The sequence below is a fragment of the Jaculus jaculus genome, chromosome 19 (genome assembly GCF_020740685.1).
Source record: "Jaculus jaculus isolate mJacJac1 chromosome 19, mJacJac1.mat.Y.cur, whole genome shotgun sequence".
NCBI classification, from domain to species: domain Eukaryota; kingdom Metazoa; phylum Chordata; class Mammalia; order Rodentia; family Dipodidae; genus Jaculus; species Jaculus jaculus.
This window is the reverse complement of record NC_059120.1, coordinates 20,773,056-20,792,616: the sequence shown is the minus strand read 5'-3', so window position 1 is coordinate 20,792,616 and position 19,561 is coordinate 20,773,056. Positions and strand designations below refer to the sequence as shown.

Sequence of the window (19,561 nt, the reverse complement as noted above, 5' to 3'; positions counted from 1 at the left end):
TGCATCTGGCTAACGTGGGACTTGGGGAACTGAGCCTCGAACTGGGATCCTTAGGCTTCACAGGCAAGCGCTTAACCTCTAAGCCATCTCTCCAGCCCAATTTAGGTCATCTTAATAAGCAATCTTACATGCAGTGTATCTGCCTGTTTACAAATTCTTGGTGTTTGCCAAGTTTCTCCTGTATGCTGCCTTGTATCAAATGCTGGTGATCACATCAAGATGTCTTCCTTCTAAATGTGCAAGACCCATCAGTTTGCCTGGCTTGCATTTTTCCAGCTTACCTTCCACTGCTGCCCCACATATGTTGCTGGTTCACTTATATTCAAAATATGAAGTTTATAGAAATGTCTTATATCCACATTCTGTGTACTTGATCTCACCTTCTCCTGCCTTGTTCATTTCTTTTTCTGAGACAGGGTTTCACTATGTCACCCTGGCGAGCCTTGCCTCAGCTTCCCCTCCACCTCCTTCTCTTCCTTCCCTTGCTCTTTCCCTCACCTCATTTCCCCCTCCTTCTCTTCTCCCTCGTATTTTTCAGAGATAGCCCAAGATGTTGAGAGATCTCAGTCCTCCTGCCTCAGCCTCCTGGATGCTGAGAAAGCAGGCATGCGGTACCATATCTGGTTTTCCTGTATCTTTTCTACTGGAATTTGAACCACTGACTATTCCCAGCTCCTTATTTTCAAAGTGATAAGACATTTTTATTTTAAAATCAGCAGAATCAGATCCAGGAATGGTGGTGTGGATCTATGATTCCAGCTACCAAGGAAGCTGAGGCAGGAGGATCATGTGAGCCTTGGAATTCAAAGGCAGCTTGTTCAGACCTTGTTCAAACAGAAAAAAAAAAAAAAATCAAGCTAATATTGTCTCCTTTTCAGTCAAATTCTATACTTTCTATTTCCTTATTTCCTATTTGCCTTTAAACCCACTGTAGTCTATTCCCACTGAAAGACTTTAAAGCCTAAACAATACTTTATAGTAGGCCAAAAAAAAAAAAAAAAAATCAAATAGTGCTGGAGGAAAATTATGCTTGTTTCTGGGATAGGTGGTTATCACTCTAGAGTATATGATATATGTTTCTCTCCTGCAAGAGTATACTGGGGCTATGGTAGAGAAGACTATGCATCTAGCCTGGGGGCATCAGCAGCCAGGTGCAGCCAAGGGAAGACAAGCACTGTAAAGAGGGCCTGGAGCCTGTTGGAACAAGGAACCGACCCTGCTGGCAGCCACAGGTAGCTAAAGCACAGCCCTGCTCCCTGTTAGGTATGAGCTAACGAGAACAGCTGGCTCCACAGAAACCACTGGGAGAACATGCGCAGGGGCCTCGTGGCAGCAGCAGCACCCCAGAATGAGGAAGCTGGGGGGGCTCATGGAAAGTGGTGTATGGAAGGTTGTAGTCAACATTGCTCCTATGATGAAACAGTTGGTATAAGTGATGGGGTTGCTTTGTGCTATATTACACCTTATTATTATTATTATTATTTTTAGTATCCAAGACCAGGTAGCACATCCTTGGAATGGATAATGGTGGGCCTTTAGAGATCCTGCCCACTCTTTGTAAAAACATTTCAGTATCCAATTTCAACCAAGTGCCTCACAGACTAAAAGAAGTCACCTGGAAGAACAAAAAGAACAGCAGTTGGGCTTCTAGGTACCATGGCAGCTTAGTAACCATGCCAAAGCAGCCTGGGGGTGGGGTAGGTAAGCAGAAAAACAGCAAAATACACTCTTTCACCAAAAGTGAAGGTGTATAAGGAATTATCAACCACAGTAGAGAAACAGGAGACATCTAGAGCTTCAAGCGCCCAGGCAATCAGCCAGAATCAGTGGTGCCAGGTCCATGTGCCTGCCTGGCCCTACCCTGCCTGAGCCACAGGAGCAGAAGCGTGGTAAAGGGATTTTTCTACTCACTCCAGCCTCCTCACAAAATCAAGAAGCCTGTAGCAGAAGACAGCAGGGACCCGCTGAGCAGCTGCTGAAGGAGATCACAAATGGGAACAGCTGAGCAGCTGCGGTACAACTCCATGCATTCCCCACAGCCTCCAACCCCCTCCCCCAACTGCCAGTGCCAGTGGAGAACCACACCCCAGCCACACAGCCAATCAAAACACCAGATCCAGCGACCCAAGCAGCCTAACCAAGTCTATAGCACAACAAAGAGGGACCACAGTGGGCACTCAGCATGGGTCAGATTGGAAGCCATCCCAAAAGGTAACAGGGTCTACTTATATAAAGCCAGGTACATGGGCCTGTACTGGAGGTGCTAATCTCACTTCCATATCAGGGCAGGTTATGTGTTAGATTTGATTGATGTATTATTGGTCAGCTTTACTATTCCCAAATAAGCTGTATATGTTGACTATTGTTACTTTTAATGTTTCCTGATTTACTGGGCCTTTGCCTTTTTCTTCTGTCATTCTTGGGGGCAGGATTTCACTTGGCTCCAGGCTGACCTGGAACCCATTTTCAGACCAGAAATCTTAGCTTCTCAGTTTATAGGATTAAGGTGTAGGGTAACACACACCCTTAACAACTTTGACTTTATTAGAGTAACCTTTTGTTTTAGTTGTCACTCTCACATAAATATTCCATGTTGATTTTGATTGAATGAGTATACTGCTCAGTTGAGTTTTAGAACTTGCCAGTAATTTGTTCCACCCAGCCCACCAGAATACTTGAATAACAGGCAAACTCAACACCTAGGGTCAATTTTACTGTTACTCTGGGTAATAAAAGAGCCACACCTGGCACCTTAAGTGCCTACCGTGGAGATATATAAAGTCAGCTCTATACATATTGCAGACAATTAGAAAGTCAGCTCTATACATATTGCAGACAATTAGAAAAGCCAAGCATCAACTTAACTCCAGATACAAATAACTCTACATTATAATACAAGGAACACGAAAAATCAAGACAATACAATTCCACCAAAAATTATAAATCCATAAGAAATGACCTCCAGTGAGATTGCTTTAGATGAAATGCCTGACAAAGATTTCAAAAATGATTATATATTGAATATATATAAATATATATTGAATATATATATACACATATATATTCAAAGAAATCAAATAAAAAGTCAAAGAAGAAAACAAACTGAAGGAATCCCAAGAGAACATAGGACACCAACTTAATGAAATAAGGAGAGCAATATAAGCCATGAGTAAGGAAATAAAAATAATGAAAAAATACCAATTAGGAATACTAGAAATGCAAAACAGAGTAACTTAAACAGAAAACTCTGTAGAAAGTCTCACCAGCAGAATGAATCAAGGAAAGGACAGAATATCTAAACTAGAAGACCAGGTGGCAGATCTAATACAGGCCAACAAAGTGAAAGACAAGCTGATTGGTAGAAAGACAAGCTAATATGAATGGGAATTTCAAGATATTTGGGACACTATGAAAAGATCAAACATAAGAATTTATGGTATAATAGAAGGAGAAGCATTTCACTCCCAAGGCATAGTAGGTATTTTCAGCAAAATCATAGATGAAAATTTCCCCCAATTAGGGAAAGAGATGCCAATATGGATAAAGGAAACTTTTAAAACACCAAACAGACAAAATCTAGAAAGAACCTATCCTCACCATATTATAATTAAATACTAAACACACAAACCAAAGAAAATATATTGAAAGCAGTTAGAGAGAAAAAGCAAGTCACATACAAAGGCAAGTCCATCAGGATAACAGCAGATTACTCCCCACAACCTTTAAAAGCCAGAAGGGCTTAGAATGATAGAGTCCAAGTTCTGAAAGACAACAACTGTCAACCAAGATTACTTTATTCAGCAAAGCTATCCATCCAAATTGATGGAGAAATAAGGACATCCACAACAAAAACAGGCCAAAGGAATATATTATCACTAAGCCAGCTCTACAGAAAATACATGAAGGGATCCTCCATGCTAAAGAGAAAGGAAAGCACATACATGAGGAAACAGGAAAAAATAAACCATACTCAAATAATACTCAATACAAGAGAGTAAAGGAAGAACTGGAATAACTACAGAACAAGAAGAATGACTAGAATAAATGCACATCTTTCAATAATAAGTCTTTTTAAAATTTTTTGATTATTTTTATTTATTTGAAAGTGACAGAGAGAGAGAGAGAGAGAGAGAGAGAGAGAGAGAGAGAGGGAGAAAATGGGTGTGCCAGGGCCTCCAGCCACTGCAAATGAGCTCCAGATGTGTGCGACCCCTTGTGCATAGGGCTAACGTGGGTCCTGGGAAATCAAGCCTCAAACCGGGGTTCACAGGCAAGAGTGTAACTGCTAAGCCATCACTCCAGCCCTCAATAATAATTCTTTTTTTAAAATTTTAGTTATATATATACACATATATATATAATATTTTATTTATTTATTTAATAGGGGGCAGATAGAGAATGGGTGACCCAAGGCCTCCAGCCATTGCAAACGAACTTCAGACACATGTACCACCTTATACATCTGGCTTTACATGGGTACTAGGGAATTGAACCTGTATCCTTAGGCTTCACAAACAAGCGCCTTAACCACTAAGCCATCTCTACAGTCCCAGGAATACATTTTTTTTTTAATTTTAAAATTTTTATTAACATTTTCCATGATTATAAAAAAATATCCCATGGTAATTCCCTCCCTTCCCACCCCCACACTTTCCCCTTTGAAATTCCATTCTCCATCATATTACCTCCCCATTACAATCATTGTACTTACATATATACAATATCGACCTATTAAGTATCCTCTTCCCTTCCTTTCTCTTCCCTTTATGTCTCCTTTTTAATTTACTGGCCTCTGCTACCAAGTATTTTCCTTCTCAGGCAGAAGCCCAATCATCTGTAGCTAGGATCCACATATGAGAGAGAACATGTGGTGCTTGGCTTTCTGGGCCTGGGTTACCTCACTTAGTATAATCCTTAATAATAACTCTTAATGTTAATGGCCTCAATGCCTCAACCAAGAGACACAGGCTTTCAGACTGGGTTAAAAGGCAGGATCCTTCCTATTTATTGCATCTAAGAAACTCACCTTCCCATAAAAGACACCATCTTATAGGGAAAGGATGGAATATGGCACTTCAAGCAAATGGGCCTAGAAAACATGCAGGTGTTGCTAACCTAGTATCTGACAGGATAGAATTCAAACCAACATTACTTAGGAAAGAAAAGAAGTTCACTTTATATTATTTAAAGGTATACTCCAACATTAGGACATTAAAATCCTAAACATATATGCACCTAACATGGGGGCACCCAATTTCATCAAACAAACACTATTAGAATTAAGGTCATAGATAACACCAAACACAGTTGTAGTGGGTGATTTCAACACCCCACTCTCATCAGTTGACAGGTTTTACTGGCCAACAACAACAACAAAAACAGAGAAGATGCCGGGCGTGGTGGCGGACACCTTTAATCCCAGCACTTGGGAGGCAGAGGTAGGAGGATCGCTGAGCGTTCGAGGCCACCCTAAGACAACATAGTGAATTTCAGGTCAGTCTGAGCTACAGTGAAACCCTACCTCGGAAACAAACAAACAAACAAACAAATAAAAACTGAGAAGCATCAGGATTAAATGAGGTCATAGAACAAATGGACTTAACAAATATCTACAGAACATTCCATCCAAATGCTGCAGAATACACATTCTTTTCAGCAGCACATGGAATATTCTATAAAATAGACCATATATTGGGACACAAAGGAAATCTTAACAAATACAAGAAAATTGAAATAATTCCTTGCATTCTGTCAGGTCACAATGGGATTAAACTGTAAATCAACAGCAAGGAAAGTTATAGACCATACACAAAAGCATAGAAACTGGGCTGGAGAGATGGCTTAGCAGTTAAGCGCTTGCCTGTGAAGCCTAAAGACCCCGGTTCGAGGCTCGGTTCCCCAGGTCCCACGTTAGCCAGATGCACAAGGGGGCACATGCGTCTGGAGTTCATTTGCAGAGGCTGGAAGCCTTGGCACGCCCATTCTCTCTCTCTCCCTCTATCTGTCTTTCTCTCTGTGTCTGTTGCTCTCAAATAAATTTAAAAAAAAAAAAAGCATAGAAACTAAATAGTACACTACTAAATGATGAATGGGTCAATGAAGAAATCGAGAAACAAATCAAAATTTTCAGAGTCAAATGAAAATGAGAGCACAGCATGCCAAAATGTTTGGGACACAATAAAGGAAGTCCTAAAAGGGAAATTATAGCTTTAGGTGCTTATATTGAGAAATTAGAAAGGTCACAAGTAAACAACTTAATTCTTCACCTTAAGGCCTTGGAAAACGAAGAACAAAACAAACCAAAATTCAGTAGATAGAAAGAAATAATAAAGATTTGGGCAGAAATTAATGAAATAGAAACAACAACAAAAAACAATACAAAGAATCAATGAAAGAAAGAGTTGGTTCTTTGAAAGGATACACAAGATTGATAAATAATCCCTTAGCAAACCTGACCAAAAGAAAGACAGATGAGACACAAATAAACACAACTAGGGATTTAAAAAAAGCATCATTACAACACTTACCGAAAAACTTCAGAAAATCACAAGGACATACTATAAGAACATATACTCCACTAAGTTTGAAAAAACTTAAAGAAATGGATAATTTCCTTGATATATATGACCTACCAAAATTAAATCAAGATGAGATTAACCACTTAATAGACCTATAACAAGTATGGAGATCTAAGCAGTTATAAAAAAAAAAAATCTCCCAGCTAAAAGTCCAGGCCCAGATGTATTCACAGGTGAATTTTTCTGGACCTTCATGGGAGAACACCAATGCTTCTCAAACTTTTCCATAAAATAGAATGAATACTACCAAACTCCTTCTATGAAGCCAACATTACCCTGATACCAAAACCAGACAAAGAACGACAACAACACAAATTACAGAACAATCTCCCTCATCAACATAGATGCAAAAATTTGCAACAAAATACTGGCAAACAGAACACTATCAAAAAGATCATTCATCCTGACCAAGTAGGCTTTATCCCAGAGATGCAGGGATGGCTGAACATATGGAAATTGATAAGTGGAATGCACTATATAAGTGGACTGAAGGACAAAAATCACATGTTCATCTCCATAGATGCAGAAAAGGCATTTGAGAAAATCCATGTTTATTGCCAGTCTATTCACTATATCCAGGAAATGGTGCCAGACTAGATGTCCCTCAACTGATGAATGGATAATGAAGGTGTGGTACATTTATATAATGGAGTTCTCTTCAGCAGTAAAGAAAATTGAAATTATGAAATTTGCAGGGAAATGGATGGATGAAAGGATTTTACTTAGTGAGGTAACCCAAGCCCAGAAAGCCAAGCACCACATGTTCTCTCTCGTATGTGGATCCTAGCTACAGATTTTTAGACTTGTATGTGAGATAGAATAAAACTTGGTAGAAGAGGCCTGTAAACTAGAAAGGGGCTAAAAGGGAGGGAGGAGAGGGGAGGACTTAAGGAGATAGTATTGTATGTATGTAAGTATATGAACAGATTACTGGGGGTGGAATGACCTAAGTGAGATCAGGGGAAAAGATTGAGTAAAGGAAGGGTGGGGGAGGGTTAATCAAAATCTAAGCTGTGTTGAAACCTAGTTTTTTAGACAATGGTACACTCAGAAGCCATATATTATTGCCATAAAAATTTCAGGGCCAGGTATGGGATACTTTCAGGTGAGTTGTTGGCCATGGAGGGCCCCAGATACCACCAAAACATTATAAGCCATTGCCAAGGAATAGATAGCAATAACCTATTTCACATGCTTGGGCTGCGAGGCCACTGAGAAAGCACGCTGGAACTGGCCTGAAAACCTCCTCACTGCAGAAAGCTGGAAAAAGCTATGCTGCTCAGGTAGGGAGAGAGAGGTGTCATCAGTGGACATAAACCATACTGGACACTGCAGGCCTTAAGTTGGGCCAACCAGGCCAAATTAGCCAATGGGTGCAATAGTGGCATGTTTGTTATGGGGGAAACCAACTGCTGTCTAATTGGACTAGAGGCCCGCTCCTTGGGAGGAAGTAAATGCCTGATACCGAAAACCTATGACAGGGGAGGCCATGAGTACTAGGGGTATAACACTTACTGGTGTCTGGCTAAATGCATATTTTGTGCTCACCAAACTGTCCATGAAGCACTTCTCTTAACGTTCATTCATATATATTAATGCTACTCTCCTTTTTTTTTAAATTTTATTTTTATTTTTATTTATTTATTTGAGAGCGACAGACACAGAGAGAAAGACAGATAGAGGGAGAGAGAGAGAATGGGCGCGCCAGGGCTTCCAACCTCTGCAAACGAACTCCAGACGCGTGCGCCCCCTTGTGCATCTGGCTACGTGGGACCTGGGGAACCGAGCCTTGAACCGGGGTCCTTAGGCTTCACAGGCAAGCGCTTAACCGCTAAGCCATCTCTCCAGCCCGCTACTCTCACTTTTGGTTAGAGAAGCTTTTCTTTTCAGATGGCAGTGACCTTGGGATGACTTAGAAGGCACCATCATGCTGAGAAGAAGTGACAGAGGAGTGCTCAGGATGGAAACATCTCCATCACACTTTCCAAGGCTCAGGGTCCATTGGGGAAAAGGTGGCAAGAAGAATGTAAGAGTCAAAGGAAGGGGAGAACTGCTTACAGTGCAATCTTCCAGACACAAAATGGCCTGGATATTCATGAACTCACAGTGCCTGACACTACATACACAAGACCATCATAATAGGAGGAAAAGATCATGATTTCAAAATAAAAGAGACCAACTGAGAAGGGGAGGGGATATTATGGAGAGTGGAGTTGTGAAGGGAAAAATGGGGGGTAGGGAATTAGCATGGTTTATTGTATATAATTATGAAACTTGTCAATAAAAATTAATAAATAAAACAACTAAGAGTGAAGGCACCCTGCATGAGTGAGAAAAGACACTCACAAAAGCCATCATGTTATTGAGTGAAAATGTTAAGCCAGGTGTCGTGGCGCACGCCTTTAATCCCAGTACTCAGGAGGCAGAGGTAGGAGGATCACTGTGAGTTTAAGGCCACCCTGAGACTCCATAGTGAATTCCAGGTCAGCCTGGGCTAGAGTGAGACCCTACCTCAAAAGAAAAAAAAAGAAAGAATAAAGAAAAATGTCAGTGCCAGAGGTGGGTTACTTCCCCAAGTTGTTGACCACGGTGGCCTGTGAGACCCCATAAAGAATAAAGTATATTGCCACTGCTGCTGAATGCATCCCAGAACTAGCTTGTAAGACCCTGCTGCTGAAGACATGATGTTCTCTGGTTGCTGATCATAGAAAAATCAAGCTGGAACAGAGCCTGGAGCTCCCTCCCCATAGACTGACCTCTTATTTATTTATAAATAGTTTTACTTATGAAAAAGAGAGAGAGAGAGAGAGGTGTGGGGGATAGGGAGAGAGAATGGGCATGCCAGGGCCCCTACCTGTTGCAAATGAACTCCAGACGCATGCACCACCTTGTGCATCTGGCTTATGTAGGTCCTGGGGAATCAAACCTGGGTCCTTTGGCTTTGCAGGCATCTAATGAGATGATCATGTGATTTCTGTCCTTTGGACAATTTATCTAGTGTATTACATTTATCGATTTGCATATGTTGAACCATCCCTGCATCTCTGGGATAAAGTCTACTTGGCTGAGGTGAATGATCTTTTTGATATATTCTTGTATCCCTAGCCCTTGGCTGGCTTTTATAGTACCTGAATGTGCGATGCAGGCTGCTGTGGGAGAATATCACCAAGGGTCCTGCTTGATTATGGACCCTGTATGCTACACTACCAATATGGCAGGGAACACATGCACACTGGTTCGATAGTAGCATTACTTATGAGTATAACCAACTGCTTTCTGATTGGATTTAAGATCTGCTCCACATGAGGGAATTGCATACAACACTAAAAACCAGGGCAAAAGTTTGCATGTGGCTGGAGAGGTCATAGGTCTGGGTGGGGAAGCAACTGCTACTGTTTGTTAAACAGTGATGTGCCTGTCAAATTGTCTTTCTGGACATTATGCTTACAAATTCCTGCTGCTTTCATTTAGTCATGGAAGGAGTGTGTGCGCACACAGGCACAGTACAGCCATTACTGCAAAGATCCTTACCCAGTTCAAATTCCTGAGAGTAAGTAGTTGTTGCTGTGGCCCAATGCTTAGTCATAAATGAACAAAAATAATCAGACATCTACATCCCCTCCTCCTCAGCTCATAAAATACTGAGAAGAGAGTAGAGATAATATTGAGGGTTAGGAGGAGGAGTGGAGTGTTTCATAGCTAAGTCTCCTTCGGTCTTGGAGGGAGGAGGAGGGAGGAGAGAAGCTAGCACACAACTTACCGGGCTCAGGAAGCTCAGAGTTACAAGATTCGCAGAGACCCTTGCTCCTCAATGTTAGGTAAGTAGGAACAAATGCTGAAGAGAGGAGTTTCCTGGAAGGTGAGCTGCCTGCCACTTGTTCCAGAGTTGGGCTTTTTGGTGGTGCAGCTGCTCCTGCAAGTAACCCCCACCTACCCTCCAAAAAGTAACCACAGCAAACTCACTAGTTCACTTGGGTGTGATGGCTGTCACTGGTGCCCTGTCTGGGGTGAGTAGACTTATCATGCCTCTACAGAGACTTATGCAACAGTGCCTGACATGAACAAATGGATAAAGAAAACATTCTATGTAGTAAATGGAATACTGTCCAGCTTTTGAAAAGAACATCATCCTGTGAATTGTGATATTAATGAACCTGGAGGACATTATGTTGAGTGAAACAAGTTAGGCAGATAGATAAATACTCTATGATCCCACTTAAGCATGGAATCAGAAAATGTCAAGTTCATAGAGAATGGAATGGTGGCTGCCAGGTGCTGGGAAAATGAGAAGATACTGATCAAAGGGTACAAATTTTCAGTTATGCATGATGATTAAGTTCTTTGATATCTAATGTACAGCATGGTTACATTAGTAATATATAGTTGAAATTTGCTATGATAATTGATTTTACAGTTACACAAACATAAGCTCCCAAGCGGAATCTGGACAATGTCTATGTAAGTGTGTGTGTGTGTGTGTGTGTGTGTGTGTGTGTGTGTGTGTGTGTATATGTATATATATATATATGTGCACAATTTGGGTATTTTTTTCTCATAAGCATCTTTCCTTGTAACTAGATTTTTTGAGACAATTTGAATCACTGTATAATGTTATACCATATATTAGTCTTTGATTCTAACATTTAGCTACTTTTCATTCCAATACTAAATATAGCCCTATAATAAACATCTTTGCAGACAAATCTTTGCCAATATTCTTATTTTTATTTATTTATTTGAGAATGATAGGAAGAAAGAGAGAAAGAATGGGCACACGAGGGCCTCCAACCATTGCAAACTCCAGATACATGCGCCACCGCGGGCATCTGGCTTACCTGGGTACTGGGGAATCGAGCCTCAAACTGGGGTCCTTAGGCTCCATAGGCAAGCTCTTAACTGCTTAGCCATCTCTCCAGCCCTTCTTAAAAATATTTATTTATTTATTTATTTATTCATTTAAGAACAACAGAGAGAAAGAGGGAAGGGCGAGAGAGAGAGACAGAGAGACCTGAGATTCTTATTTTTGTCTTTTTTTTTGACACGGTTTTGCTATGAATTTAAACTGGCCTTTGATACTGCAATCTTTATAACTTTGCCTCCTGAGAGAGAAAGAATGCCGGGGCCTTTTGCCACTGGAAATGAACTCCAGATGTACGCTCCCCTTTGTGTATTTGGCTTTAATGTACTGGGGGAATTGAACACAGGCCATCAAGCTTTCCTAGCAAGCACACTTAACTTCTGAGCCATCTCTCCAGCCCCAGAGTCTTTTTTTTTTTTTTGTTCATTTTTATTTATTTATTTGAGAGCAACAGAGAGAGACAGAGAGAAGGAGAGAATGGGCGCGCCAGGGCCTCTGGCCACTGCAAACGAACTCCAAATGCATGCGCCCCCTTGTACATCTGGCTAACGTGGGTCGTGGGGATTCGAGCCTCGAACCAGGGTCCTTAGGCTTCACAGGCAAGTGCTTATCCACTAAGCCATCTCTGTAGCCCCCCCAGAGTCTTCTTAATGGGGGATTCCAATATGGGAAAAAACTAGGTTAGGGATATGTAGTTATGAGTACTCTTGATATAGAATTGTCTAGTTGTTTGCTGGAAAGGTACCTTGCACTCCCATATTTGGGGATTCCACATTTGCTCTCACACTAACATTGTTTTTCTTTTTTTAATATTTTATTTTAATTAGTTTATTTATTTGACAGAGAAAGGGGGAGAGAGAGAATGGGTGTGCCAGGGCCTCCAGCCACTGCAAACAAAGTCCAGATGTGTTCCCCCTTGTGCATCTGGCTAACATGGGTCCTGGGGGAATTGAACCTGGGTCCTTTGGCTTTGCAGGCAAATGCCTTAACTGCTAAGCCATCCCACCAGCCCTTGCTTTTTCTTTTTAAAAATATTCTTATTTATTTGAAAGCAAGAGAAAGAGAAAGAGGCAGATGCAGACAGACAATGCAGGAGTATGGGCACCCCAGGGCTTCTTGCCATTGCAGAGGAACCACAGATGCATGTTTCACTTTGTGCACCTGGCTTTATGTGGGTATTGGGGAATCGAACCCCAAAGACCATCAGGTTTTGCAAACAAGTGCCTTTAACTGCTGAGCCATCTCTCCAGGCCTCACGTTTTTTTTTAAAAAAAAGAGAGAGAAATAAAAGCCTTTAAAATCCTTGTGAATTTGATAGGTCAAAGCAGAAGCATGTACCTCCAGATGCCCTGCTCTGGTTAGTAGCAAGAGTACAGTCATTGCTTTCTTAGCTTTGGGATGGCCTCCTGCTTCTATTTCTGAATACTCCCTTTTCAGTCTCTCTAGAATTTTCTTTTTCTGACTGTTCACAGTATTTTTGTTCTTGGTGCCTTGAATGTCTCACAGGCATCTCAAACAGTATGTCCCCAATTAAACTCATTTTCACTCCTACTCTTGCTTCAATTTTTGGTTATGACATCAACCAGCCAGGCACTAGTCATAGACCTAAATCTTCTAGATGACTCTTTTCCTAATAAAAATACTTTGGTATTTCTGAAATTTAAGGATATCCAGGCTAGGGAGATGGCTCAGTGGTTGAGAGCACTTCCTGGCAAGCATGAGGGCCCGAGGCCTGAAAGACTGCTTTGAGTTCAATCCTCCAGAACCTCATAAACAGCTGGGTGTGGCCACACACATCTGTAACACCAGCCCTGTGGGAAACAGATTTGCTGGAGCTTAAGAGAAAAATGGCAAGCTCTGGGATCAGTTGACAGAAGAGTGATGGAGTGGGACACCCAATGTTCTGTCCATGCTGCTGACCCCAGAGAGGGCATGGGCTCTGCATGGGCACATATACATACATACACCACATACACCATACATTCACATTACGCACATACACAAACAAAATATATATGTATAATTATGCCTTTTGAATGGATGATTGGTTTTTTTTTTTTTTTTGAGTTTTAAAAAACACTTTTGCATATGTGTACCTATACCAGTGAGCTTCCAGGGATTTTCCTGTGTCCACCTTCCACCTCTTGGGAGGAGTGCTGTGATTACAGACATGATCTACCATGTCTGTCTCCATGTGGTTTCTGGGGATCTGAACTCAGGTCCTCATGCTTGCATAGCAAATATTTTACCCACTGAACCATCTCTCCAGCCCATAAAAGCATCTTCACAAACATATTTTTACTTAACTGCAGTATACTAAGTGACTTTTTTTGTTTATTATTTATTTGAGAGTGACAGACAGAGAAAGAGGAAGGTAGAGAGAGAGAACGGGCGTGCCAGAGCCTCCATTCACTGCAGACGAACTCCAGACGCGTGTGCCCCCTTGTGCATCTGGCTAACGTGGGTCTTGGGGAATCAAGCCTGGAACCATGGTTCTTAGGCTTCACAGGCAAGCACTTAACTGCTAAGCCATCTCTCCAGCCCCTAAGTAACTTTTATGTAAGTGCATCACTAAGCAAGTCTCCTAGCCTTGGCTTGTAAATTGCAGATTCCAGCTGCAGCTGAGTTCTAAAGAGTGCTGACCTCTTTGCGACAATCTCAGTGGTTTCTCCTGACTCCTATGATTGTGACCATGTACAACTGTGATCTTAGCAAACAGTAACAGAGTGTGTTATTTTCTCCCTGGTTTCTTCTGCTTTGGCAGCTCACCCAGGATAAAGAGTCTACATCTGTTTCTTCATATGTGAAAATTAAATACATTTAAAAAAAAGAGTTACCTTATGTACAAAGACATACCTCATAGGTCTATTATAATATTTAAATATGTAAATAAACATAATCATTTAGCAATATCTGATATATAACTAATGGTAAATAAGTGTTAGCAATTGTTGTTCAATGTATGGTGAAGACCTATGATGGAGGCCCATAGGGAACAGTGGCAAATGCATGAAAGAGCATGACATGAAAATGCAGTATGTCCTTGGGGCTGGTGAGATGGCTTAGCAGTTAAGTGCTTGCCTGTGAAGCCTCAGGACCCACATTAGCCAGATGCACAAGGGGGCGCATGTGTTTGGAGTTCATTTGCAGTGGCTGGAAGCCCTGGCATGCCCATTTTCTCTCTCTCTCTCTCTCTCTCTCTGTTGCTCTAAAGTAAATAAATAAAAAACAATTAAAAAAAAAAAGAAATGGGCTGGAGAGATGGCTTAGCGGTTAAGCGCTTGCCTGTGAAGCCTAAGGACCCCGGTTCGAGGCTCGGTTCCCCAGGTCCCACATTAGCCAGATGCACAAGGGGGCGCACGCGTCTGGAGTTCGTTTGCAGTGGCTGGAAGCCCTGGTGCGCCCATTCTCTCTCTCCCCCTCTACCTGTCTTTCTCTCTGTGTCTGTCTCTCTCAAATAAATAAATTTAAAAAAATTAAAAAAAAAAAAAAAGAAAATGCAGTACATCCTGAAAAGTCCACATGGTCACTACTAAAGCAAAAATACCTTCCCAATTATCTATTTGCATAAGTGATACTAAACTGAGAACATTTTAATGCTTAACAATTTAACTTGAATAATTTTAAGATTTTAAGATGGAAAAGAAGGGAAGTTTCAATCACAAATTTCTAAACTTGGGAGGAATTGTATTAAAAATAACACTTTGCCTTTGGGAACAAAACACCCCACAATGTCTTTGCAATCTGTGCTATCTTAACTCTTCCACACAACGTCTTTATACTACAATGATTTTTTAAATGTGCTTGTTCTCAGCTTTGTGAGAACTATCAAACGCAATGTGTTGTGTGGCAGAAAGAACATCAAAGTGGCATTAAGGAATACTGGAATCTAGCCTACAAGTTAGCTTTGGGATGTGGGGCCTGGAGACATCTTTTAATTCCTCTGGCTTTAAGAGCCCTGCTTTGGAATTTGAAGGGATTAGACTAATCTCTAAATTCCCATCCAGCTCTAAAATATAAATTTTTAAAATAGGAATGCATGTGTGTGTGTGTCTGGTAAGGTGCAATTGCCTGCAGTGGCCCGGCTGATCCAGGTTGGGTGCTCTCCTCCAGCACCCCTCTGCCTATTCTTATTTACGCCAGTGTCTCTTACTGATCCCAGTGCTCGCCAGTTTTCTTTCATAAGTTCCAGTGATTCTTGGGTCTCTACAGGACTGGGGTTACAGATGGTCATACCCAGCTATTTATGTGGGTCCTGGATATTGAACTCCAAGTAGGCTCTTAGGCCTCTTCAGGCCCTCTCATGCATGTATAGGATATGCTCTTAACTGTGAGCCATCTTTCCAGCCTTGGATTTTTTTTTTTTTTTTAAAGCAGCACTGAACTACTTTTTAGGGTAGGAATCATATCCTATTTATTTTCGCACTTCTGGGCTTACACTCGATGCTTATTTTTTTGGCATGTGTGTGTGGTGTGCATGCATGTATGCATATTCATATATGTGTGTACACGTGTGTCTGTGGAAGCCAGTTGACATTGGGTGTCCTTTCTCAATTGCTCTCACCTCACTGGGACAATCTCACTTGAACCTGGAGCTCACTGATTCAGCTGGACTAGCTAGTCAGCTTGCCCTGGGGATCCAGTGTCTGCTTCCCCAGGGCTGGGACTGCAGGCAGTCTGCCAGACCCAGTGAGCATTTACAGGGTTCTGGGTAGCCAAACGCAGGTCCTCATGCTTGTGTGCGAAGTGCTTTGGTGACTTATGACCTAGCCATCTCCTCAGACCTCAATGTCTAGTTCTTTACTTTGAAAGACCGAGTTAGTAATTGTTTCTTGAATGAATGCTCCCACCCTAGCAGAGTATGCAGTTAAAAAAGGCATAGAAGGGCTGGAGAGATGGCTTAGGGGTTAAGCGCTTGCCTGTGACGCCTAAGAACTCCAGTTCGAGGCTCGATTCCCCAGGACCCACATTAGCCAAATGTACAAGGGGGTGCATGCATCTGGAATTCATCTGCAGTGGCTGGAAGCCCTGGCGCATCCATTCTCTCTCTCTCTCTCTCTGCCTCTTTCTCTGTCTGTCGCTCTCAAATAAATAAATAAAAATAAACCAAAAAAAAAAAATTAAAAAAAAAAGGCATAGAAAACGAATGCTATAATAGATTAGTACCCAACGCTAACATGTTTGTTACTTTAGAACAAATGATTGTGCAATAATTGTTAATGTTCAAGATAGATATATATTCTATTGTTGATCATTATTTTTGAAAATTTTGCTGGTTCATAAAAATTCTACCTTAGGAGATTTCCTTACTTCTGACATATTATAATTATGATTTGGGTACGAAGTGTTGAGAGACGCTAATGCTCACAAGCCCATTATCCTAAGTAGATATCCACCAATATAAAAGATTCAAGTATTTACTCTCCAGTAGCATCTTGTCAAAAAAAAAAAAAAAAGAAAAGAAAAGAAAGAAAGAAAAGGCTATCTACCAAAATTAAAGACTGAAAGACAATCTCACCAAACAAATATGGAACTATGACGTCTTCGTCCTGAGGGCAAGGCCTGTCCTTTGCAGAGCCAGGGATGCACCGCATAGAACTAGGGTAGCCACACTGAGAAAGCCCAAGGGTGTGCACTTTGTACCTGCACACACATGCACACGTGCATGCACAGGTACTTTCCAACACTCAGCAACTCCTTGATTGCCTCGTGAGCTCATTTTCAAGTTAACATTTCGTGTCAGCTTATTGTAGATGCAGTTCCAACATATTCCTAACAAGAAGCAAAGTGGAATATGTGACTATAAGGGCCTACATCGATAAGATCGTTTTTCCATTGCTTCTGAAAAAGGGCCAGTGCCTCTCTCTGGGATATTCCAAAAGGAGTGACAGAGGAAATCCTATTTCTCCTGTTTTATTAACAATATGATTGACATTTGAGGTGCACTTGCTTCACAGTTTCTTGAACCTGGACTGTTAAGAAAGCTGAGGTTTTTCTCCAACACTCAGCTATTAACCTAAACCACCTCAGCCTGAGTTTGAATGTTACTCATGAGTTAACTTTACAAAACAGACAGAAGCACGGTGCATTTTTATTGTTAATTTCCTATGGTACCATATGCAGTGCCTGAAGTAAAAGGACTGGTCTACTTGTGCATTAACATTTAAACTCCTGAATAATAAATGAACAAATGATCACGTGTGGGAAAGGAAAACTGAAGCATGGGTTTCCTTACAAGCCTTCTAATTTCTCTAATAATTATAGAAAACATGCTCAAAAACTTTAGAAAAACACTTTTTTTTTTTTTACATCTGATACCATATTAATAAATAAGCTATATTTACCTCAATTATTTGGAAAAACACTATCAATTTTAAGGACAGTCTATATCTGGCTAATGCAATTATAATTCAAATATAATATCAGCATCAAAAATAAAGGATGACATAGTTTAATTTTTCCAAAATGTTAAGATTCCTAATGCTGAGTTTCCAGTTCCAGAATTGTCCATTCCCCTTGAGGTGAACAATCTTCAGAGGAAAAACTAGCCATGGTGATACTTGCTGAGGAATTATCAAGTGGAGATGTTAGTTCACTCCATCTGCTCAAAGTGTCAACATGTGCTATGCCCTGAGGTTTTGAGCTGTCTCGTGCTAAAAGGAGTGTCTGATTGATTAAATACTGTGCTAAATTTAGATCTTCAGGAAGAGAATTTATAACATTTAAGTTTGAATCTTGTTCAGAAAGCAGTTGCTTTAGCAGTGTCCAATCTTGTTTGGCAAAGTGTTGGTCATCTTTAGAATCCCTGTCTGTAACATGTGTTTCTGATTCCATTTTCTGCTCAAATGCTTCTGTTACATCCATCTCATAAATTGGAGAGAGGGTTTTTGAAGGCCGGTGGTCATACATGCGGGTTTGTGCCAGTGTGTCACAATCATCTATGTCTCCTGAAATAATTCACAATACTACACAATGTAAAAATTGCACATGTCGGTACCCATCAGAGTTTTGAAGAACAATATTAACACAATATAACAGTTACAGCCTCTCTCCCCAAAACACAAAATGGCAAAATGACATTTATACAAAATTGACAAAATTTTTGAGGCATTTATTTTTCTGTTAAAAAATTAAAGGGTCATTAATGTTTAGCAGCAAAATCAACATAAGTAACTAACATTTTCCATACTTGAATTGAAAAACTTGTAATATAAAAATAGCATAAATTAGTTAAACATAAACATAGAAAGTACACACATATCTAATTCACTACAATAGAAACTTAAGGAAGAAAAAAAGGCAGTTACTTTAAAATAACTCAGTTCCAAAAGGGGGAATAGATACACTTTCTCTAAAGGCTTACTTGTTTATTGCACGTGCAAAGGGGGGTGCAAGCTAGGACAAACAAACAAAAAGTACAACTTTTAAAGATCTCCTATTCTTATGATTTTGCTGAATTAATGATCAATATTTCTCTTAGTTATGATACACAATAGTTACTCAACCAGCCACTATTGCATATTTCAAATATGGGTCATTAGTCTGAATTATTTTAATAAGGAAGACAAAAACACAAAACAATTAGACACGAAGTCATTGAAGCATATGAAATAAGCCTGGGCTTTTCCATATATTATCATTGCTCGTAAATATAATCTTTTAGGAAATTTATCTTTTTTACTTGAAAATTTTAGAATAGAATCATACTAGTCCTCAAAGTCTTAATCTCTGTAAAATGTATGTAAACTTTAATAATCTAGTTGTTAAAACAGTTCAGTGCTCTCAGTTACATGTTACCATGGTTATTGCACAGCCCTCTTAGATATATGCTAGCAAGTCCATAAATCATATCCAATGTAATAAAGTTTCTAACAGTCAAAAATTCTTATTTTAAATTAGACATAAATAATTAAATAACACCAAACTAACTTCTCTTTGTTCTTTCCTTTAAAATCTCCTAGCAGGCTCTGTCTAATAACCAATTTTTAACTAGGTATTAATTCTTCGCTAGGATTTTAAGTGAACAATAAATAAGGAATAACTAGCTCATTTTCATATTATTAAGAAATTTAAATTTTCATTTAAAATTTGAAACTTGCTTAAATAATTATTCTATTTAAAATAT

General features: G+C 40.2%; 1 protein-coding gene across 3 annotated transcripts in view; it reads right to left on the bottom strand.

The window, feature by feature from the left end:
• Positions 1-17,491: 17,491 nt before the first annotated feature.
• Positions 17,492-19,561, bottom strand: part of Btbd8 (BTB domain containing 8) — a 94,687-nt gene continuing 92,617 nt past the window's right edge. For all 3 annotated transcript variants that reach the window (XM_004653679.2, XM_045138236.1, XM_045138237.1), the window contains one exon: positions 17,492-18,383. In XM_004653679.2, the coding sequence (XP_004653736.2) occupies positions 17,914-18,383 (470 nt within the window). In that variant the 3' untranslated portion in view covers positions 17,492-17,913. The remainder of the gene's footprint in view (positions 18,384-19,561) is intronic.